Below are 25,006 nucleotides of genomic sequence, written 5' to 3'. Positions count from 1 at the left end.
AAGAAATCCCAGATTGGAAGAAGTTGATGGGGCTGAGACTCCAAAATCAGGGAAGGTTAAGAGAAAAGGGCCTGTCAGAGGGGGAACAAAGGGCATGAGAAATCCACTTCTGGAGGAAGCAAGTGAGTGAGGATGACAACAAATATTTTGAATGCTGGCGATGCCGGGCCCCTGGCAGGAGCCCCGGTCCCTCAGTGCCTCTGCAGCCTGGGAAGGTGCAGATGGCAAGACAAGCAGATGGGCAGGTTCGGGAATAGCAGGGTAAGGAAAGGGAGGGGCAAGAATCAAAGCAAACCGCTCTAAGTGGCAGGTTTGTTCGCACATTCTTAGAGAGAGAGAGCAGACAGCCAAGCCCAGCATGACATGACAGCCTGGCAGGATTATTAGTCCCAGAAGCTGGGACACTAAAATATTTCAGCCAGTTTTCTGCCTTAAACTCTCCAAGGGAAACACTGCTAACAAAGGCTGCCCGTGTTCCGTGCTCAACGTGATCCAGAAATTACCATCCCCTTTTCTTTGGGGAAGACAGACTGTCACAACCTTTGTCTCCGTGGTGCTGGGGCTGTGGTCACCAGCTGGAGGCTTCCACACTTCCACGCCTGTTTTCTCACTGCACACGCATGAGTGCAAACACGTGACCATACACATACATACAAACACGCACACACGAACACACACATGCTCACGGCAACAACGCAGCCATCTGGACAGCCATGCTCTCCCACAACACCTTTTTTTCTCCTGAGTTCTGACAGCTTAAACCCAAGAGTCATCTGCCATCAAAGATGCCTGGTATTGAAAGAGGCAGAAGGAGCCCGCGGATGGGGAGGTGAGGAGCAGACGAGGACAGAGTAGGGAAGAGGAGGTTAAGAAGGGGGAGTGACACGGAGGGAGAGAGAGAGAGAGAGAGTAAAGGGACGTGCTTGGCTCCAGCTATTCCACTAACAAGCTGTCCTTCTAGAATCTGTTGATTGAGAAAAATCCATAATTCCAAATAAGATCACAGTCCATTGCCCACGACCCCCACTGCCTATAGACTCTCCCTCTGCAGTCTTGCGCCATCACCCCAGGGGAGAGATTGCTCATTTCTCTCTAGCTCCCTCGGTATTTACCGCATATGCACGGTACACACGCCTCGGACGCACCATGCTGCAGATTTGGATTGTGCATCTATATACTGCAAATTCTGCAGTTAATGAGTTTTCTGGGAGGAACAGTGGTGTCCAGGTCTCACTGTATCCCTACAGCTTGGCACACATCAGAGCCTAACTAGCCCTCTCTTAATAATGAGTGGGTAAATAAGTAAGTGAGTGAGTGTATGAATGGACTGGTTAAATGGATATAAAAAGAAATGGATTGTTGCAAGAGGTGTAAAAAGTAATAAAGAGAAAAGGTCAGAAGAGTAAGGGATACAGAAATAAAGAGGAGAGAAGCAAATGTGTTCTGAGCTGTGCATGCCACAGGGATGTATGGGCTATCAGGAATGATTTATTGCCGACGATCTGAGGTCTCTATCACAGCATAGCATTCATTTAAGCAAGCTATACAGGAGAATGCACTCTTGAATTACATGGTTTAATTGAAAAATAATCTATGAAGGCAATACTCACTCTATCACATGATTCCTGGGAAGTTTCTTTCATCGAGTTTTCTGATAAAGCAGCACTGGTGTTCTTAACATCGTGCAGGGCTTCCACCCATCCACCTACCCATCCCCCCATCCATCCATCTGTCCATCTACCACCCATCTGTCTATCTATCTTTCCAAAGGCACTTGTTGAGCCCTAGCTGGATGCAGAGTACTGGGTTCTACTTGGATATACCTCTTTGCTTTTGTGCTGAGCGCGAGACTATCCCACAGAATCCAGCTCACCCTCAGAGGTGAAACACTACACCTGTTTCCTCCATGGCCGCAAATGCCCATCGCCTAATGCCTTCGCTCTTGGGAGGAGGCCTGCAAGCAGAATGGGCGTGGCTACAGCTTTGCCCCTTCATAGAGACAGACAGGGAGCCAGGCACGCAGATAGGCAGAAGGCGCACAGATGCCTCCCGACTTACCAGCTTGGTTCGTGGTGATGTTGACGGAGACATGCTGTGGGGGAAAGGGGCTCTTGCTGGAGACTCCGTTGACGGCCTGGATGTCGAAGGTGTAAGGGGTGTGGGCCCACAGGCTGCTGATGGAGACTCGGCCCTCGGTCAGGCCCAGCTGCCGGGGCACAAACTCCACGTTGTCGTCACAGCGGGAGCAGCTCCGACGGTCTGCGCGGCACTTTCTACAGATGATGTTGTAGGTCACATCGTCCCGCCCGCCTGTCTCCCTGGGTGGGTGCCACTCCAGAATGATGGACGTCTCATTGACGATGGAGATGACATTGCGGGGGCCTGATGGGACACCTGGAAGGAGACAAAGAAGGGCCTGGTGAGGCTGGGTGGAGGCTTCCTCCCCAGCCTCTCTCCATCTGTCTTTGGTGGGTTCCCACCCTTGTCACATGCACGCATCATTTCCTGTCCCTCAATCCCAAATCTCCACGCTCCAATCCATTCCGAGAAAATGTGGTGGATGGAGATGACAACTAGCCGCAAACTCCCCTCTCAGTCGTCCCCGCTGGGAAGACTTCTTTCAGCCACGTGTGCCAAAGGAGGGGAGGTTGTGAGGACCCAGCTTCAGGCCCTTTTGTTCTCAGGACTACGCCGCCTCCCCTGGTCAATGCAAGTGTAGACTATGTATGTATATTAGACACTTACGAGATTCCTGTCTTTTCTTAATTAGTGTAGAACTCAAGGGTTGAGGGACACGAGTGGCCCATCAAAAGTCCCAACAGATCCTGGCATCCTGCACAAAACCTCACACAACTTGGGATCTGTGTGGTGTGTACACGCTGGGGGTGTTTCTCTGCAGGACAGGCTGCTAGATCACGTGCACAGATGAATATTCACAGTGCCCAAACTCTGGTGCATGAAGACAAGAAGCAAAGTTGGGTGGGAGGTTCAGACAAGCCACCATTTTTGACCCCATGACATAAGAAGAGCATAAAGGTTTGTTCCAGACACTCTGCTATAGTTGCTTTACACGCATTTACGTGGGAAGATACAGTGATTAATTCAATTTTATAGAGAGGGAAACTAAAGCTGGGCATGCAGACTGGCTGTAGATCATGTGGTCTATAAGAACTGAAGCCAGTACAGGGACCCATGTCTGCCTGATTCCATAGCTCATGCTCTTAACGACAGCCCTCTGCTGCCTGCTAGTGAAACCGGCTATCTTTCCCTACTAAGGAAAAAGCCGTCTCCCACTCTGGCCTTACACTGGTACAGTACTGCAAAGGTTGACGGTCTGGTCTGTTCACAGATAACAGGAGACCTGAACAGCCTCTCTCTCCTACAAACCAGCCAGGCTCACTGGGAGTCAAGGACAGCAGCCTTTCCCTCTGGACAGCTCTGCCTATAGCTGCTCTTCATCCCGTGGCAAAGGTGGAAATGTCTTGTTAAGTACTAAATTCTAGAAAGCCCGGTCCTTTGTAGAAAGGCAAGCTGTTTCTGAATTACCGGCCACAGTGCTCGACATTTGATGAAGTCGGAGAATCTCCTGCCCAAGAGCAGATCATAACCTCAGGTTCCCCAGCTGAGCACTGTGTATCCTTGATGTCGAACGCTGAAAATGAATCCTACCCAGAAGCCCCCCTTCCGAACGGTGGGTCCACTGGAGCAGCCACTCCAGATAGTAATGCATTCAGAATTTATGCACGTGACTGTCGCCAGCTGAACGAAGACATGTGTAAAGTGGTTCATGCTGAAGACAGGAATCAAATGCCAACAAATAAAATGAGGGAATAACAACAAGGTCGGGGGGCACCAGGGAAGGATTCTGTGTTGAATCAGTCAACAGCAAGCAGCTAGAGCAGAAAGCAAATATTAAATCGGATTCTATTAAAATGTGAAAGAAAATCAGTACTGTACTATATAAAGCCCATTAGGCCTGAGCTAAAGCAGAACTTTCATGCATGCTTGTGACAGGGCAGGATTCATGAAGCATTTTTACTGAAGTCTTGCAAATAGCGTTCGAAAATTCCCCACCCATCTACCCAGGGATAAATATCCATCTCTTCTCGAATCAGCACACAGCCAGGGCGGGGAGGGTAGCAGGCACGGCCGTCGGCGGGCTCTTACTGCGCCAGGCCAACTTCACCTCACATTGCACTAATTCATTAATGCGCATATTGGCCAGTGCCTGGTTTGGACACATCTGTTTGCTCAGACTGATGAGATTTGGACCACAAGCTCCCAGTGGTCAGCGCCACTGTTCCCTGTCTCCGCAGACAGCCCAGCCTCTGCCACAAGCCACCGTTTCTCATCCTCCTAATAAATATGTTCATCGAGGGCTCCTTCTCTGCAAGGCGTGGGGCAAATCCTCTAACGGTGTTCTCTTACTGCATCCTTGGGACATCGTGAGGCTCTTACTGGAAAGCAGCCTTGGGCGATGGGGCAGGTACAGGTACTGCCTGGGAGAGTGACCATCCATCCTTCCCACCCTTTGGAGGCTTCCCCATTGCAAGTATCTCCTTTCTCCCCGACCTTCAATGTCACCCTCTCCCCTGACTCTACCTTCTCCATTTAAACGCCCATAAATTTTTGCCATTTTAAAACCAAAGCACCATCACTGGCATCTTTCTACATCGAACATCCTCTCTTCTTTGCCCTCCAGCCGAGCTCTTCAAAATGGAGGTTCTCCTCTCCCCTCGCTCGGCCCAACGCAGCCCGGTTACTTCCCCACTCTCCCACCACGTCTGCTTTTCCTCTGGTCTCCTACCTGACAAATGCAGGGAACATCCTTCCGTATTCCCTTCCTTGACACCCCAAGTCCTTACCAGCCAGACCCTGACAGTCACATCTTCTGTGTCCCCCACGGATGGACTGTCACCACAGTGAGGGCCACCACAGAATATTCCCTTCCTCAGGATCTCCACCACCTCAGAACCCCACACCCTGTGGACTTTTCTGCCCTATAGCCACAGCTTGCCCGTGAATCCGCCAACATTGCTTCGCGCCCCTCCTATCCATTCTAGTCTGCTAGAGTGTGAGTTCCGAAATGTACGTGAGATCATGGTGTTCCCCTGCTCAAACCCCAATTGCCCAAAAGTCTACTTTCCGTCCACATCCTTCATGTCCCCTTGTAGTTGTGTCGCTTGGGATCTCATCCTTGGCCACTGGATGCTCGCCCTTACATTGTGACCAATAGGAAGATTCCTGTGATTTCCTGTGCACACTCAACTCTCTTCATGCCCCTGAGCTTCTGCACAGTGTTCTCTGCTGTCTGGAATTCTTTTCGTCCTTATCTGCTTGATGAACTCCTGGACACCCTCCAAGATCTACCATTCATTCCACCAGGAGGCTTCTCTGAGGCCTGCAGTCATGTGCCCCCCACCCCTGGGTTTCCATAAGTCCATTTTTAAATGCTAACACAGATCCCATCACTGCATTGTGATGATCTCTTCCTCTGTGTGGCCTCCTGGTGGGCAGAAGCTTGTGGTTGGCTTGTCCCCGGGGTTCCCGTGCCCCAGCTCCTTGCCCAGGGAGAGGCAAATTCCTTGCACCTGGTTTGACCTCTGCTCAAGGTGCATGGCCTAAGATCACATGTGTGCCCCCTACTCCAGTATGAGAGGCCCTGCTGTGGGTCAGAGGGAGGATACAGATGCGGTAGCACTCAGGACCACTGCTTGTGCCCCGAGTGGTAGAGGCTTTAGTGAAATAAAGGTAGCAAGTGAGGAGCTGGTTTAGAGAGGCCTTCCCTGTCCCTTAATCCAACGGTGTCCATAGCAGCTGGGAAGACCCCAGTCGATGCCGCCCCATGTCTGCTCCCCCACTTAGGAAGAAGAGTGGTGTGTTTCCAGGAAGACTTTTTTTTCATGTTTATTTAGAAATAGACTTCATATAAAGCAACTACTGTCCCCATCTCGTTCATGGCTGCATTCCAGAGAAATACATCTGTGGGGGCATGAATGGGGGCCTATAGGACCCATGGTTATTGAGTCCAGAACTGCATATAGCAAATCTTCTCCTTTCGAAGAGAGCTGGGAGAACTTAAATATGTATGTCCTCAAAGGTAGGGATGTGTCTTGTTATCTCAGAGCCCAGCACAGTGCCTGGGCTCCCAGTGCACACCTGTGCAGGTGGCCTAACACTGGGCCACAAACACTGACTGGGATCCTGATCCTTACTTACTCATTCACTCATTCGTTCCTTTAACAAATACGCCTCCGCTGTTCTAGGCACTCAGGGGTTAGGAAAAAGCCAGACAGATAAGCCTCTGCTCGCTTGGAGCTTACATTCTGGTGAGAGAAAACAGATAAGAAAGAAGGAAACCTCTAGATCAATGAGATGACTCAGATAAGAGTAAGTGCTCTGAGATAAAATAGCCCCCAGGTTAAGATTGCCTCCCAACAATGCTTAGCTCCTGCTCCCCTTCCCAGGAAGTTGGCTCTGGGCAGGGCAAGCCAGGGCCCAGGGCCTGGGTGGCTAAAACATCAATGGTCCCTGGTCTCTGCTCCACTGGCCTAATGGTAAGAGCCAGGTCCCTGTCAGCAGGCTGCTCCACCTCTCCTATTCTTGGAGAGTCTGACCAGAGCAGGTTCAGGCCCCAGATGAACCACCCTTACCTATCCAAGCTGCACTCCCTGGGTTAGAGGCCTTACCCCTGCAGGGAGCATCCGTGCAGAACCAGAGCTCCCAGCCACATCCCCAGGAATGAGGCCAATTGAGACAACCACACAAAAATGTTAAAATGGGGAGTGCAGAGGGAAGTCAGAGGGAGAAGAAAATCTGTCATCTCCGTCAGCAAAAGCCCTCAGTGCGTGCAGTGACAGGGCTCCGAGCCACAGTCTCCTTGTCTAAGCTCCCTGCTCTTGCGTCCATGTCCTCATTTTTCTTAATTACATACAGACAGGCTTTTTGAAGCTTCTCTGATCTGTTGCCACGGTTACTACTGATGAAAGCTTCCTGTGAAAAGGGCTAAAGAGACTCAGTCCTTTTAAAAGATGGGAAAACCATTGAGCTGGTTTAGTGGGAGGGGCATGGTAGGTCCTAGGTTATGAGGATGGGGCTCCATGTCTTCCAGAATGTGCCCAAGAGGTTGGCTCAGCCTGCATGAGTATAGTTGGTATTGGGACCCCAAAGAGTTAAACAGAAAAGATCCTTCTAGAGGCAGGATTGGCCCAAGTGTTACCATATTGAGATAGAATCTCCTGCTTCTTAATGTGATTTAGGCCAGATGATTTTTTTTTTTTTTAGAAGAATGGAAAGACAGGGTGGGTGGGAGAGAGTGGGTGAGTGTATTTGTAGGCATTAAGCTGGAAATAAGAGCACTCCTGAGTAATCAAAGGGAAAATCTGCTGAAGATAGGTAAGCCCTGAAAGCCAATTCTTTTATCAGGAATCTTAATAAGGCCAAATTTCTGGTCTCAGAATTTAGATGTGAACTTCAGCCTGGTCCAAGGTGCCAACCAGGCAGGGTCCAGCTAACTCTATATTGCCGCAGCCAGGGTCTACATACAGCCTTGCATCCCTCCCCATGGGGAGCTGGTGGGTGACAACGGTGATGAGGTAAAGCTTTCCAGGGAGACCCCATGTGCAGATTGTGATCATGCTGCTTTGTGTCAAGTCAGAGGTGGGCTTCTCCACATTGTGTGCACAACCCCTTGAAGAATCTGATGAAAGCAATAAAGATTTTCCCCAGAAAAATGGACAAATGCTTGAACACACATGATTTTTTAGAGACTCCCAGGGATTCATAGTTCCTTGTAACTAATAAGTGAACCCCCTAGGGGTTCACAGCAACCAAGTTCAAAAATATTCTCTTGTTGGTGAACCTTGAGAAGACGAACTTCTAAGCCTTAATATTCTCATCTGAAAAAAGTGTTAATTTTGAGGATTTAATGAGATAATATACCCAAAGAGTTTAGCTGTGTGGCTGGCACACAGAGGAACTCCATAAATATCAGCTGCTATTAGTAGTATTGTCATTATTAGATGATCTGGAACCCCGAACTGCTCATCCAATTAAGACTGATCTTGTGCAGCCCCTCATTCCTTAAACAGAGACCCCATGCCCAGAACTGTGTTGGGCACTGTGAAAGCCACGAAGATATGGAGGTTACAGCCCATGAAGCTGGGGAACCAAGATGCTTTCTAGTAAGGTAAGTCCCCCTACCCATGAAGTATGGGAACTGTGGACACATACAGGTAAGGATCAAAGTAAGTAATACAGACACAAAGAGTTACAGATGTCTGGGAAAAGGTAAGATCAATGCAGAACAAAACACTGAGGGATGGTGTCTGGGGGCCTTGTCTATAGGTTGGAGCTATACAGGAGAACACCTTGGAGACTCTGTGCTCCAGCCTATACACTTTAGGTCCCCTTACCCCTGCAAGCACATCCAGGAAGGGGGAGAACCCTAATCTTGGGCACGGGGCTATATCTCAAGAATGGGTCCTGCTCTTTTTAACCTCTTTGTGCACCTGTATATCTGCTCCCTAATCTCCCAAGAGGTGGTCTGGCTTTGACATGGTATCTGGGCTTCCTTGTTCTCTCTTTCCCTGTGGGCAGGGAAGACCCTCCTTTACTCCCACAGCAAACTATGTCCTCTATTCAATCTTCCTTTAGGAGAAAGGGTTGAGATAGGTTCTGGGAATGAGCCAAGAAGGACACTTTATACTCAGGACTCTTAAATATTGTAAGTCAAAAGAATACAGAGATAATGTTCTTGTGACTGAGGAGAGTCAAGACAGTAGTTTGGAAAACTGACTGCATACTTTAATGTGGGCTAAGGGTCAAGAGAGGATAGAGAGGGAGATCAGAAAATGACATCAGAGGTAGGGATGGTGCAAAAAGCACGGTGGGGGGCCCAGGAAGACATGGGTGGGGTGGCCCAGGATTGGTTATCAAAAATGACAGTACTATTGGGACAACTCTTTACTTATTGCTCACTATGACACAGCTACTTAAAGAACCATGTCTAAATAATTGGGAGGCTTCCTGGAGAAAGGGGAAAGTCCTTTGAGATTTTATGGAGAGATAGATAGGAGTCAAGGAACATAGGCAGACCTGGAAATGCGGCTGTAGGTGTATGATGAGGTCCTTTATGGTCGCAAAATATGCAGAAAACCAGGTCAGGCTGGTTGTTATACCTTTGCCCTCAATACAGCTACAGGGCTGAGAGCAGGATGAGTTGAAAGGTAATATAAGCCGAAAGAGGGAAATTTTGCAATTATCATAAAGGTGGTAGAGTTATCAAATAAACATGAAGTTAGTTTCATGTTCAGTTGTGGTTTTTTCTTTGGTAACTGGTTATTTGAAAACAATGCCAAACAAAAACAAAAACAAAAAACCTCTATTCTTTTAGGTGCCATGTGTAGCTATGACACTTCTCAGCCTAAGTTCAGCTCTCTTTCTCCCTCTCTTTCCCTCCTGAGATACCAATTCCTCCTCCATCATTCCTGCACTAGGTGTAGAATTCCTGGGAGAGACTGGACAAGAATGAGCACTGTCCTAGAGGAAAGAGCTGTAATGGTGTGCGCCATGCTGGTTCAGAACCTTGGAGAGGGGCATGTGCCTGCATGCTCCCCGTCCCCTTCACAGAGGCACTCTGGATGGCAGTGGGGCAGTTCCTAAGATTCTATGTCAGGCACCACAGTGGTGTCAGGAGTCAGTGGCAGAGGAGTTGTCAGCTCTTCTCATTGGGGGATGTAGGGTGGCTGTTCGAGGCCATATCAGGAAACCACAAGTAATTTATCAGAGACCTGCTGCAAAGTGGAGGCATCAGAATGGACTAGTGAGGCATCCTCCACTCAATAATAAAAACTAAGAGAGACTTGGGATCCTTACAAAAAGACAGACCAAGGACTGTCTACAGTTGTGAATGATGAGCACCAGACATCTGGAACACCGTCTGCTTAATGTGAAGATGGTAGTGTGTAAAGTTCTGAGGTGTCCCTTCCAAAGAGGCAGTCGTGCTGGAGGCCTGAGGCAGCAGGCTAGAAAGGTGAGTGGTGCCTCTCCCATTGCAAGCGAGGCACCCTGGTCGCTCCCCTCAAAATGCAGGCTGTCCTTCTGGGGCAAGGAGGAGAGGTTGTTGAAACCTGGAGAAATCATTGCTTTACTTTTCCTAACAGCTCTGGATCCTGATATTCCCAGAGACAATTTTATGCCACCTTTGGAACTGGTTTAAAATGAACCCAGGGACATAGGCTTCCTGTGGACAGACATCTGTGCCATCTGCATGGACATCAGAACGACAAGACATTGATTTGGTGGAACTCACTTGCTTCATGCCGCTAAGTGAGTGATTAATGCCGGCTGGTTTCCTAGAGTAGATTTCTACAAGGACCATCTGAAAGAGCAGAGCTTTGGTTTCCATTTAGTGGTGCTCTGTCTGGAATTCCAAGTTTTGTTTTAATAACAAACCCTGTATGCAAAGTATGATCTTAGGTATTTTGATATGTTATTTAATAAAATCCCATCTTCCCAACATTCAATGAGGTAGAAACTATTACCCCCATTTTACACTGAGGAAACTGCCTCTCAGAGATATTAAGGAGCTTCCCCAAGTCACTTGGCTGGTGAGTGGTGGAATCAAGACTTGAAGACAGGCCTGGCCAGTCCCAGAGCTCATCCTTAGCAACTCTTCCACCCACGGCAGAGGCACCTAAGGGCATAAGGTGCAGGAGTGATGCACATGCAGCCGGGTGCTGGGGGTGGAGGGTGGGTCTCTCAGGGTGGCAGGAAGCTCTCCTTCCTGAACCGTTCCAGTGGCTTCCCTGGAGAGACAGAACAACGGTGGTTCCAGCACTGTGCTGAGCAAGTCTGCACGTGTTGCTCATTAGGGTCTTGGAAACACTGGGCCTGTACTCAGGCAATTCTTCTAATCATAACAGTTAGTAATAAGAAGAAATGATTAGTCAAAACAAGGAGGGACCCTGCTGAGAGGGATTTCAGGAGCATCGGAGAACCTAGTGTTATACATTTCACCAAACACCAATGTTGGTAGAAAGTACTCCTGTTTCTCCAGCTTCAATGGAGCTAATTGTCTGGGAGAGAGGGGGTGGATTTCACTTTCTGGGAAACAAGACAGCCCCTCCACCTGGTCTGAGCTAGAGCCTGAGTGTCTGGTTGCTACGAGGCTGCAGAAGCCCTGGGAGGATGGCTGAGCCGCCTGGACCTGGGGAGGCAGCTTATTTCAGTAGGAATATCTCCCACCACTGCCTATGTGGGGGAGGTATACGAGGCTGCAATTCTACTCATGGTCAGAGGGAGGCTGGAGACAAGGGAAGCCTTGACATGACTCCCTCCTACAGAGTCCTTGGGAATACTTCAAGTCAAGGAAAGCTAGGGGTCATGTCATCCTAAAGACATGGCCTTTGAGGCCTCTTTCCTAGCCCTGAAATGAGGCTCAGAGGCCTTGTGGAGTCGTGAAAGATGCACCGGACTCACAAAGAGAAGATCAAGGCTGAGGGCCAAGATTGCCACAGTGTGACGTTAGGCAGGTCACTTATACCCTCTGAGCCTAATCTTTCATTGATTTGTGACTGATTGATCTAGACTTGTTTACGGAGGCTCCACTGTGTGCTGTGCCCTGTGTATAAGATTATGCTATTCATAAATTCACTGACATCTGCCCTGAGGAATGCAAAATCTGTAGGGGATGCGGGCACCTGTACAAAGCCATACTGACTGACAAGGCTGGTGGAGATGCACCCCCCAGATTCATGGACTATTCGTTCAATTTTCCTTGGGAATGCAAAGAAGAATCTTCCAGCCATTGTCCCTTTCAGTTCTAAAAGAAACTTGTGCTGCCTCTCTCCAGGTGTACAGGAAAGATCCAGGTTCCAAAGAAAACAATTCAAGGTCAAGGGAACAAAAAGAGAAACTGAGAAAGTAGATATTCCTCCCAGAAACTTATAGGTCATCCCAAATCAAGTCCTCATTCTGACACTTCATAGACACACTTATTCTTAGAACAGGAAGAAACCTTGCAGATCATGGTGTGTCCCTGGTGGTGAATGCCCTCTACACTCCCTATGTGGTTGGCCAGCCTCTGTTTGAGGCCCCCAGTGATGGGAAGCTCACTACTCCCACCACTAGGGAGTCATCTCTTAATGATAACCATAACCTATTTAAAAATATAATGGAAGAAGGTACCTACTCACAGTAGCCACAAAACCCATAAAATACATAGGATTAAATCTCACAAGGCCTGTAGAATAATATCCGCATGAAGACAACTATAAAACTTTACTCAAGGGCACAAAATTAGACCTGAATACCATGCTCCTGGAGGGAGAGGGATATCATAAAAAGGATGGACCTTCCCAAAGCAATCCATATATTCAATGCAATCCCAATCTCAATTTAATAGGATTGCTTAATGAAATGCACCAAGCTGATTTCAAAGTTCATCTTGAAGAAAAAAATGTTTGAGAATGGGCAAGACATTTTTGACCAAATCAGTAATATGTAGGCGTTTGATTTACAAGTTATTGAAACGTTTATAAAGCTACCAACAGTTTAGAAATGATGCCAGAACAGAACATTCTTTCGATGGGAAAAAAATAAAGATAAGTATATACAGGCATTTAGTAGATAATAAAAGAGGCATCTCACTAACATGTGGACAATTCAGGTGGAGTTGATGGGATGTTATTTTTAATAAGATACAAGAACACCAGTATCCCATCCTATACAAAAATAAATTCCAGATGGAGGAAGGAGCTAAACATAAATACTATATAAAGAATTGAAAGAAAATATAAGAGATTGTTTTTATACCCTAGAGTGGAAGGACATACACAAAACCCAGGCAAAAAGTCAATACACAAATCCCCAAAACCAGAAAGAAAAAGATGGTCAGGTCTGAGTTTAAACATTAAAAACGTCAATATGACCAAAAAAACAAAACAAAAATACTATACCCATAAATAGAGTTAAAAAATAGTGGAGGGCTGGGGGGACATATAATTAATGAGCATCTAGAAATCAATTTTTTAAAACATTTTATTTATTTATTTGACAGAGAGAGAGACAGCGAGAGAGGGAACATAAGCAAGGGGAGGGGGTGAGGGAGAAGCAGGCTTCCCGCGGAGCAGGAACCCTGATGTGGGACTCGATCCCAGGACTCTGGGATCATGACCTGAGCTGAAGGCAGACGCTTAATGGCTGAGCCACCCAGGCACCCCTAGAAATCAATTTTTTTAATAGAAAAAGGACAAGAGTTATAAACAGTTAATTCCCAGAAGACAAAATAAATTGGTCAAGAAATGTATGAAAAATACACACTAATTTATAATTAGGGAAATACTAGTCAAAATTACTAGGAGATCAGTCAGATCAGCAAAAAACAAAAGCTGGCCCATGTGTGGAGAAGCAAGATGGATACCCTTGCTAGGGGTGTAAATGGCTTGAGTCTTCCAGGAGAGCGCTTGGGTAATACTGAATGGCTTTCTGAGTGTATGTGCCCACCAACCCAGCAATTCTATTTCTAGGTGAATTTCCTCCACAAATACCAGTGTATGTGCCCCCCGAGGTATGTCTGAGCATTTTTGCGGCAGGATTGTTTCTATTAGGGAACCAATGGAGTCAGTCCGAACGCTCACCCAGGGGGTCCTTATAAGAAAGCAGAGGGCATTGGTGCGCCCCCGCCCTAGTCTCTCCGCCCCAGCCTCACAGAAGACAGGATCCGCAGACACCAGCATGCAGATCACGTGATGAGTCCCAGCCAATGAAATGCCATCCCGCACTGTCTCAAGTGGGGTGTCATTAGCTCGGTGCCACCTCCCAGGCAGAGGTCCTCCTTCCTGAGGGAAGCAGCCTCGCACTGAGGGGAGAGAGCCCTGAACCCAGGCAGTCAGGCCTGGGTGGAAATCGGGCCCGGCCACTCACTCACTTACGTGCAAGCCCTTCTGGGCCTCAGCTCTCTCACCTATAAATGGGGATAACAGTAGCACGTAGCTTATATTCTGTGAGACTGACTGAGGAGATCCAGTCAGGGGCTCAGCACAGTGCCTCACGCGTGGAGAGACCTCGATCAGCGCCGGCTATTATCTCCATCTTGTTAGGCACCCACGTTCCCGACCTGATCCGTCAGAGTGGAGCGCCAGGGCACACGGCACGTGAGGTCCACTCAGGAGAGGCCTTGGCCCCAATGCCGGAGCAGGGGCTACGGGCACGGACACGGCTACCCTCATCAGAGCAGACGTTGTCCCTGAGCACGGGCTCGGACACCGGCCTTCACTGGCAAGGAGGGCGAGTTCTCACCTCACACACTGTTCCCCCTTTGCTGGCCAGCAGACTGCGTGCTCTTTGCAGGCACTGAGCGGCCTTCCATCTGTGCTCACTGAGCACTGTCAGGGCTTGGCGGCGACCACAGTGTCCCACTGCCCACGGCCCACCTGCCCCGCCAAACCGCCCACCTTCTGCGCACGTCAGGCCCAGCACAGCCAGCCTGTACCGAGCTTCCTCTCACTATGCAGATGCCATGGCCTCACTCCAGACGGCACAGTCGAACATCCCTCATCCCCATTTCCAAGGTGAACAGAGCTCAGAGGTGACCCAGAGGAGCTGCTCAAAAGGCCGCCTTGGGCGTCTCTTGCAAGCCTGAGCCCACGGCCATGCAGAGGGCAGCACACAACTACCACCATGGCCCTGAGCTTCTCCCTACAGAATGGGGCGGGGGGGCAGAGGGTCCTTTGTGTCCAGGCAGCCTCTGGCCCTCCGCCCCTTAGCCTCTGAGACAAGCCACGCTTCTTGATGTGACTTTAGAGTCAGAGCACTCTTGATTGAGGGCCACAGAGGTGGCCTCTGGCACTGGCCCTTCCAAGGCTGACTTCAGATTACAGCCTGCTCTTTCCATGCAGAGTCACCTGTGATCATTTATCCACTGGGGAGTCCAGCCTTTAAGCCCCCAGCCAACCCCATGTCGTAATAGTTCTCAGGTATCTGGCTCTGATGGGGCACTTCCCAGCCAATTGTGTGGTAAGTTTCTCAGAAGAGGAGACACACAGTTTCAAAAGAAATCACTCCAAAATGCTGGCATCCCAGTCCTATGCCACATACAATTCAGAGAGCACGAACATACCCAAACTGACTATGAGGCCCATTTTTGTTCATTTCACCCACCGTCCCACACAATTCGGAAGCCCTCTTGGCAGGCATCACGAGCATCACTTTCGTACACTTGCAGTTAAGGGGAGAGCTCTAATTACTCAGGCGGCTTTTGTTCTCTGGACGATGTTCGTATACCTCCACATTAAGTTGAAAGTGACTTCCTTCTAAATCTTTGATGACAGGTAAAGACACCTGGTGTCCTGGTCTTTGTCACACACAAGTGATGCCACGGTGATGTATGTGGGTCTCTGGTTCTGGCTTCCTTGTCACATTCACATGTATTACTAAACCAGGAAATCTGGAAGGTCACAGTTCCGGTTTGGGGAAGGACTGGCTGATACCAGGTTTCTAACATGGCAACTGGAGGGTCAGGGAATGAAAGGGCAGGGGGGCTAGAGCCACGGACTGCACTTCCCCCTCGCCCATTATGGAGTTGAGGGTAGATTCCGAACCCGACTCTCAGACAGGGTCAGTGGTCAGTAGCAAGGGGGTAAGGTGGGGCGATATGGGTTCCAGGGCTGACAGTGGTGACCTTGAAAGGTGACCCTAGAGACAACAGTGGCCAGAAGTCTAGGAGTGAGATACATCCCAGGCCCCACTTATGAGACTCGGGCTTGGCTCTGACTTGGTGTCAGAAGTGGATCAGGGTCTGATACTGAGTTACATGGATGAAAGAGGGGAGACTAGAGGAAATTGGGAGGCCATCTGGGGAGCCCCTGTGAGGAGTTGGGGACCAGGGTGGTCTGCACAAATGATATACAGGTTTGTGATCACATTATGATGGGGTGGAGACAGAGGGTGATGGTATCATAATTCAGCCCATCTAGGATGGCCCTCCAGGAGTATTTGCTCTAAAATGCCCATTTCCCCCACACTTTTATTCTGTTCTTATTTTGGACTATGCAATTTAGACATGACCCAGACTCCCCTCTTGTCCTTGTTCACAGCAACCAAAACAAGGACAATCATTTACTGAGCACCTACTACATGTCTGACACTGAGTTAGGTATTTTACATACATTATCACAGTGGGGACAATAACAAACAATATCTTCATTTGATGGAAAAGAAATGGAGGTTCAGAGAGTTTCGGTAATCTACCCAAGGCCACACTGCAAGGGAAGGGTGGAGCCAAGGGTCTACCCTGGTCTATCTGCTTCCAATAGTGGGGCTCTTACCACCTGACTGTGTTGGGCACCTACTGTGTCGGAGAGGGTAAAAAAATCAGATCAGCATGTCAAAGAGCTTCCCGTCCAGTAGACAGAGAGAACCCTATACATGAATAGCTCTAAGCAGTGTAGAATATTCAAGAGTGTGCAAAGCAAGGCATCTTCCTTCCTTCAAGGGGATGAGGTGAGATGGTGGTAGAAGACCAAGGATGAAGAGCCACCTATTTCTGATTGTCTTCTCCCCTAAGGCGGAAGACTGGATCTGAGAAGATTTAAGAACCAGGAGCTGAAGCTCCCATCAAGTTCCAGCATGCATCCCAGACCAGCCCTGCCTGGACCAGAGCTTGCAAATTTGGCATCACAGTCATTGCTCTAAGACCGCCAAGGAGCATCCATTGACACCACAGGGTCCTAGAGCCACAGGGCATGCAACTTTGTTCCACATTTTCAAAAAAAGAGAAGAGAGCAGATTAAATGAATACATTTTACCACAATCCCCTCCTCCTTCTTAAATGAATACATTTTACCACAATCCCCTCCTCCTTCTGAAACTGCACGGTTAAAGCAGTGCTTTGTGAGCCTCACACAAAGAGTGACAAGAACCAGCATGTATCTCTAAGTATAAGTCAGGCCAAATGACATTGTTTCTTTTTCCAAATGTTTATGAGCCTGCAGAGAACAAGAGTACAGAGAGCATGCCTAGGTTTCCACAACGGTAACTGAAAAAGTACACAAATCTTTGTGTACCAAAGGAGGAAATGTTAGCTAAATGATAATGCCACTGCTTCGGTTTTAGCTGCTTTGAAAATAGCATCAAAGTAGGGTAAGCGACTCTTAATAATAGTCATAAAATAAAATAGCTTATTTTCACTGGATGTTTCCTGTATGCCAAACTGCATTCTAAACAGTATTATGACATGTAACATACCTCTGACAACACGGTGAGGCAGACACCAATACTCTACCCATTTTATGGATGAGAAAATGAAGACACGGAGATGCCATGTCACTTGCTCCACATCACACAGCTGGCAAATAACAAAGTTGGACTTGAACCCAGGCACAGACTCCAGAGCCCACACTCCTAACAATTATGCTAATACTTCTTATTTGTAAGATGACAAAAGTCATAATCAAAATAATCTTGACTTGAAAGAGCCCTAGGCATAGGTCCACAAGACAAAATTTCTGAAGTCACATTCATCAGCACAGAAAAAAAAAAAAAGACCTAAATGGGGAGCATTTCCTGAAGGCACAAATGAAACCACTGGATGTGTGGTGGCTGAACGTCTGGTGGGAGCTAGGGCATGAGGACCGCACCCCGGGAAACAGTCAACAGTATCCCAGGTACAGGAGAAGATCCATCACATTTCCACCGAAATGTGCTCTCAGGTGAGAGTTCCATGGTTCGTTCTGGCTACCACACCACATCTTAAGAGCTTTCTGGATAAACGTGAGAGATTCAGAAAAGGCCAGCTAGGACGGTGCAGTTCGGGACATCATGTGTTGTTGGGAACAGAGAACGTAACAGGTGTTTAGCCTAAAGTAGGTGATTCAGGAAAGATGAGGAAGTTGTCCTTAAATACTGCAGCTGCTGCCTGCGGAAGCTTGGTCCTCAGTGGTGGACCCACGGTGAGGAGGCGAGGAAGGCAGGCCCCAACCCAGGGGCCAGAAGGCCCTTCAGTGATGGATGATGGCTGCCTGGCAATGGAGCAGAACTGTCTTGCAAAATCTATCAGCTGTCTGTCATCACAATATTCAGGTTGTTGGAGAGAGGGGTTGACACTGAGGCCGGCTTTGGGTGGCAGGACCTTGAAGGTGGCTCCGAATGTTAACAATCTGTGACTCCAAACGCCCTCATGATGAAAAGCCCATAACAGAAACATACCGTGTCCCTGGCTGTCAGCTTAAAACTTTGAGCTTTCTGATGCCTCCTGAGGGTTAGACCCACTGGGGTCAACAACTGTGAAAGGCAATTGTAGATGATAGAAGTGTGGAAGTGTGTTTACACAGGCAGTGCTGACCCTTCTGGAAACAGCAGCGACAGTTATAAATAGCTTTCAGCTGCTGTCAGTCCCTCAAATTTGTACCCAGGTGGATGAACCAGCCAAATCCAGGCACCTGGCAGGGCAGGTTGCCCTACGACTCTTGTTCATCTATGACCCTTGTCGGAATTTTATCTCAAGGAAAACACAGTCTACCTCTCTCACAAAAACACAAATGATGTATCTTCATGGGCCACATGGATCATGGATCAGAGTAAAATCAAGCAGCGCTTTACCTCCAGAATGGGATACACGGTGTATCTCTTCCTAAAGCCCTGGTCAGCAATGGGTAAAGCAGTCCTCTTTCAATACATTGCAACTCCTAGATTTGTAGAGGTTGACACTTTTATTTTTTTTTTTATTATTTTTTTTAACTTTTTTTTTTTTTAAGATTTTTTATTTATTTGCGAGAGAGACAATGAGAGACAGAGAGCATGAGAGGGAGGAGGGTCAGAGGGAGAAGCAGACTCCCCGCTGAGCAGGGAGCCCGATGTGGGACTCGATCCTGGGACTCCAGGATCATGACCTGAGCCGAAGGCAGTCACTTAACCAACTGAGCCACCCAGGCGCCCCGAGGTTGACACTTTTAAAGATCATCCCCAAAGTGGGCATGCAAACAAGCAAGCAGTCCCCAGTTGATGAGCCTGGATCCCTGTCTCAGGAGGTGTGTCTGTGATCCGGGCGGGGGTGGGGGGCGGGGCAGGGAGCCTCCCTGCCATGTTGGCCTGCAGTGGCAGCCCCAACGGTTTCTTCGTGGCCTAGCTCCTGCCGGGTGGGGTGGAAGGCCAGATGAGTAATGAGCCCATCACCCATTTATATTCTCTCCCTGCCCAACACTCTGAGCTCAGGTGAATGATCCCCACCATTCACTTTCCTTTTGCCTCAGTTTCTCTCTCAGCCCTCCCTGAGCCCACTCTAATCAGGCCATGCTCCCTGACCTCCACCGTCTTCCGGTTTCCCATCATTGCCCGCAGCCCCAGCTAATGTTGTGCCTGGGAGGTCTCTACAAAGTTCTAACCACCCAAGAGTGAGAATGATGCAGGCACGGGTGGGAGGGTTCTGAGAACTAGTGAGACCCTCCCTTGAAACGCACGGCACTGAGGCACACTCACACACTCACACTCATCTCCCACCCTACCCCTGCTCTTCCACACGCAGGTATTTGCAGTCTCTGTCTCTTTCTCCAGCCTGATACACAGGGCACTAACGGGGAGGGGAAGGCATTGTGGTTCCAGGCTGCAGAAATTCACTTGATGGCCTTTCTCCCCCAGGAGCCATAAAGCAGAGGACAGAGAAACTCAACCTAATTCTAAACCAATGTTCTCAAAATTTAGCGTGCTTCGGAATCACCTAGAGGTCTTGTTAAAACTAAGATCACCACCTTCCCCCACCCAACTCCCTGAGTTTCTCATTCAGTAGGTCTAGGGAGGGGCTGAGAAATTGTATCTCCAGCCAGGTCCCAGGTGATGTTGAGGCTGCTTGCCCAAGGACTGCATTTAAACACCACGGCAGTAAAGAAAAAACCAGCACAGGAGATCTTGGGGACCGTGGCCCCGCAGGACTCATGACTGGTGGGAGAAGGTTTATGAGCCTCTGTCCTTACAGACTTTTCATGATGCCCTGAAGGCCATCAAGCCTGGCTGCAGAGGACTTCCTTCTTTTCCTGTCATCCCAAGGCTCTTCCCACTCTCCGGGGCCTGGCACCCTCCTCCAATCCATCCAGCCTCCCGGGGAAGACCAGGGTCTGGGCAATGCCACACTCCTGGGCAGTCCATCCGAGAAGTATAAGCTCTGTGTCACAGGGACCACCCTGCTGCCCTGGGATGGTTGGGATGAAAGAGAGGAGTACCTTAAAGGATGAAGCAGGAGCATAAGAAAGGGAAAGTGGAGTGTGCAGAGATTGGGGAGGGAAGAATGGATTCCTATCCTTCTCTGGGGGTGGTCAGTTCAAGAGTGAAAGCAAATCACCACCATTACCGTGGCCATCGGCAGCAACCGCCTAAAAGCTACCAAATTTGAGCTCTCACCTCGTGTGAGTTCACGGCGTTGGAGGCAGACCTGAGCTCTCAACCTGGGGCTTCCCTGACATCCGTCATGTAAATCTCACAAGCTCCTGATGTGAGTTCCATCCTGCCCGGTTCTGCCCATGAGAAGCTCCTGCTCACCCTGGCTGGTCACCGGGGCAAACCGCCAGGATCCACACCCAGAGCCCCTGATTCACCACTCAGCTTCCAGCCTCTGCGTGAGTCAGGAGCGGGGCAGGGGTGGGGGGCCAGGGGGGCCCCCAGGGGACCCCAGAGGGCTCACGTGAGGGGATGGCCGAAGGTTCCAGAGGACAAGACAATGATCTCTGAAGCTCCTTCATTACATTTCAATTGATCAAAACTGCCGCAGGAAACCCACTGCATTTGAAGAAGAAATAAAGAAACAAGACAAGCACTAGCTTGTCTCTGTGATCCATCAAAGTTTCTTCCATGTGGGTGACAGAAAAAGGGTTTTGTGGTCAGAAATGTAACAAGGAAATTAGTTTTACACCAGTCCTTCTGCATAGTTTTTCACAGACAGTAATTTTATAAGGCATAATTATCTATTTTCACCTGCCTCATAAATTTCTCCTTTCCATTTCGTCCCCCAGTAAACTAGAAATTATTTAAAATGGAAGATGTGCATTTTGGTGCTTGGCTTCACACTGCCGTGCAGTTTGTGCCGCGCTCCTGGCGGCCCCCTCTCTCTACCAACCCTGTCACACGGGCCGAGCCGTCAGACCCTCCTATGAAAAGAAGCATGTCTGACCCTGAGGAGGGGAACAAGCTCCTGCTCCCTGAGGACTGAAAGCCAGTCTTGCTGGCCACCGCTGCTGCCCAGCTTCCCGGCCCCTGGGGAGCAGCTGGAGTCTGGGATGCTCGGGCTGCACCTCCCTCCTCCTTCCACAGTGCATCCGGTCCCAGTGGCTAATTGCCTCTTTGTCTGTTTCTTTTTTTTTTTTTTTTTTAAGATTTTATTTATTCACTTGAGACACAAAGATACAGAGAGAGAGAGAGCATGAGCAGGAGGAGAGGCAGAGGGAACGGGAAAAACAGACTCCCGCTGAGCCAGGAGCTCGATGTGGGGCTTGATTCCAGGACCCTGGGATCATGACCTGAGCCGAAGGCAGACGCTTAACCATCTGAGCCACCCAGGTGCCCCGCGCCTCTTTGTTTCCATCAGGCCAGGGTGCCTGTGTGGTCTGGGGCCACACCGTGGATTCTGCTGGGATGCCCAAGGGAGGTGTCCACCTGGACTCTCCATGAGAATGTCACTTTTATTTTTAGAGCTCCAACATCCTCTCATGCTGGAAGCTTCATATCTGCTGTAATCTTCACGCTTTCCAGGGATGTAACCAAAGCAAGTTCTAACATCGATTGAGAGTTTACTATGAACCAGGCATTGGGCCAAAGACTCTATAAAACTATTTTGCTTAATCCTGGCAGAGGTGTGAGGATGATGGAGAAGGAAGAAGGGAGGTATGTGCCCCGAAAGCAGTATCAGGAACATCATCACGCTGAGGCACAGGGCCCATTACTCAGAGTTCATACCAGTCCCTGTGACACTGCTTTGGGGTTCACCCAAATCCCTTCTGAGTCCATGAAGCTCATCAAGGACAATGTTGGACACACAGGGCTGCTGCCAAGGACTCTCATTGGTCAAGGGGGTCCTGGGCTTTCCCAGGAAAATAAGAAGAAAATGAAGAAATGCCCACACATGGCTACATAAGCCATCAGGCACTCTAAATGTTTAGATTAATTGAGAATAAATTAACACTATAAAACTACTATGAATATATATGTGCTGGTCCCAGGAGACTAACAGGATTCATTAAAAATACTAATTTTACTGCACTATAGCTATTTTAGCTTTGTCAAAGAACACATTTTAAATCATGGGATTCCTTATAAAATCTTCAATATTGTCAGGGAATGAGTATGACTGATGATATAATCTCCTTTAAAGATGATGGCAATGGGCCAAGCCTGAGGCCCTTCCAGACTTCAAGGCCTGGGCTCTTTGACATTCCTAACACCCACCTAGACATTGCAGAAGCCCACTGAAGGAGGGAGCTCCCCCCTACCTGGGTCTTCTCTGTGCCCCACTGGGCCACAATGGCTTCCTGGTTGGATGGATGGAGAACCTCACTTGCAAAGTAAACAGGTAACTGTGCCCTCCCCACCCCAAACACCATCTCCCAGGCTTGGCCGGGCCCACGCCTGGCTGCCTTGCTCCACCTGAGGAAGTAGTCGGGGACACCAAGGCTATAGTGCAAGGCCATGCCTGGCCTCAAAAGCTCCAGATATGCTCCTTGTATCTGAAAAATTATTTACTGTGGTGATGTGCGATGTCTTTTTAAGAGAACAGATGGCACCTCCAATTAGAATGCTTTAAAAGGAAACCCTAATGAGATTATAAAAGCCAACAAATTGACTTTTTCATACAGTACTTCCCTGGCACACAATAAATCAAATATATAATGACGCTCAATAAAATAATAGGTTTATTTACACTCGTTTTGCCTACTATTTTGTTGCAGCCCAGCCTGGCCTCTGGGTCCCTCATCAAGGGCTTGCCCCTGCAGACCAGGACCAGGGGCTGGAAAATCCATCCACGAGCTGTTCTGGGGCCTGACCACACAGACAAGTGTGGCTTTGATTTGGCAATTTCTGGTCTGCCCCTAGTGTTCTATATCTGGGGGCATAAGAGCACAGAACCATGGAAAGGGTGTGGGGACACATTCAGGCAAGTCTAGCACTCATCCCCACTTCAGTGAGGCCACACAGGGCAAGGAAGGTGTGCTTACCCCTACAGGTAAGTGGACCATAGATGGGAGAGAAAAGCCTGTGAGGTGTGATTTTCATGAGGTGAACTTGGGATATGGGCAGGCGGAGCAGAATGAGGGTCTGCAATGTGCAGACTGAAAGCTTTGGGACATTGCTATTTATTCCAGGAATTGGTCCTATTGGTTCAAGTGCATCAGGTTAGATGACTGGAAGATAAAACTTGAGAGATGGATGGGAGAGGTGCTGTATAGCCAGGAAGACAGCTCACATCGGCATTCTGAGTATTTGGTTATTGGCCTACCATCCGTGTAGGTGACCTTAGGCAGGACTGGATGGATTGACAGGGTGTGTCTGCTGAAGTGGGAATCTGGGGGCCCAGACTTCTATCTGCATGATTAATCTTGCAGAGGCAGCCCGGGCAGCGAGACAGAGTTCATGGCATAAGCGAACAGGAATGATTTTAGGAGGGAAGCTGTGAGACCCTGGGTATATGCTTTGGCACTCGTGGAGACTAGTCTTTCATATGAACATCCAGACAGCAGTGATTCAGCTTCGGAAGAAGCACATTAAACAATGCTTCACATGCTCACAGAGACCCACAGGGGAACCTCAGAAATCAGTGGGGATGATACCGCCACAGGAAGACAGGGACTCCAGTCAGGAGAAATGGAATAATTTCTGTTCATATCAAGCACCAGAGAGGAAGGTCTGGGGAAAATCCATTTACAAGAGGATGAGCTTTTCCTCGGTTCAAATCTATAAACATTGATCGATTTCAGAACCTTGACCTAGAAGACACTCATTCCTCTTCTTTCCCCAGCAAAGGTTACATACACTGCAAGGCCAGAATTAAGAAATTCTTCTATTCAGAGCTGAGTCATTTTTTCTGTCCATCAAACTGCAAGTGTGTATGAAACATTCCCTCTGTGTCCTTCTATCCTGGGGGTGGGAGGAAGGGATTTGGTTCAAAGAGGTGAAGGGAAGTCTAGGGAGTCAGGCAACAGCATCTAATGCAGAAGAAAGTTGTAGCATAACTAGAGGCTGACCTGGAACACTGACTTCCAAATATGATGAGAATACTTAAAAAAAAAAAAATCATCCGTGTTTCAGGGCCACAACACTTAGGAGAGTGGGAACAAGTTCTCTAAAGCACTGTGCAGGAAGAGTTAGTGCTTTTTATCTCCCCATGATTGTGGGGAAGAAGAGTGGGACAAAATTCTCCCCTCTTCTCTCCCTGACTCCTGCCCAAACTCCACAGCCCAGAGTCCTTACTAGACACTTACTAGTGCATGCCACTTCTGGGGAGTCCACTTTTGGCAAGATGACTGCCCTTCCCTCCACAACAGAGAATGGGAGAGTGGTGAAGCTGGTGCATTAGCTCCAGACCCTAGAATTTCTGCCTCAGATATTCATGCTGTGGCCAGAACTCTGGTCTTATCATTTGGCAGGGGCAAAGGTGCTGCACTCTACTGGGCACTGGAAGGGCACTGGAATTATTACAAAATAATTGAGCAATTAATAAAATTACTGGACTTTGAGAAGAGCCTGGACACTGAGATACAGGAAGTGCAGTGAAGATAGAGAATACTGTCAGCTGTCAGGACCAAGGGGGCTTCTTGGAGGAGGTGATTAGGAATTGTTGCAATAGCCTAGTGGATCTTGATTTTGCATTCAAGACCTCTCGAGGCTGTCATTTTTAACATCTGGTGGGCAGAAGTTGTCTTGTTTCAGTGGGAGGAACACTCTCCCATTTTTTAAAAGATTTTATTTATTTATTTGACAGAGAGAGCACAAGCTGGGGGAGGAGCAGAGGGAGAGGGGAAAGCAAGCT

The 25,006-nt window shown here is 48.6% G+C and overlaps 1 protein-coding gene across 1 annotated transcript in view; it reads right to left on the bottom strand.

Annotated features, from left to right (window-relative positions):
- Positions 1 to 25,006, bottom strand: part of EPHB1 (EPH receptor B1) — a 283,919-nt gene that overhangs the window by 114,849 nt on the left and 144,064 nt on the right. The window contains exon 5 of the mRNA XM_034995150.1: positions 2,059 to 2,394. Coding sequence (XP_034851041.1) covers positions 2,059 to 2,394 — 336 coding nt within the window. The remainder of the gene's footprint in view (positions 1 to 2,058; positions 2,395 to 25,006) is intronic.

The sequence above is a fragment of the Mirounga leonina genome, unplaced genomic scaffold, assembly GCF_011800145.1.
Source record: "Mirounga leonina isolate KUSES-001 unplaced genomic scaffold, KU_Mleo_1.0 Mir_115, whole genome shotgun sequence".
Taxonomy (NCBI): Eukaryota; Metazoa; Chordata; class Mammalia; order Carnivora; family Phocidae; genus Mirounga; species Mirounga leonina.
Note: the sequence above shows the minus strand (reverse complement) of the source record. Positions and strands in the feature narration are given on the sequence as shown.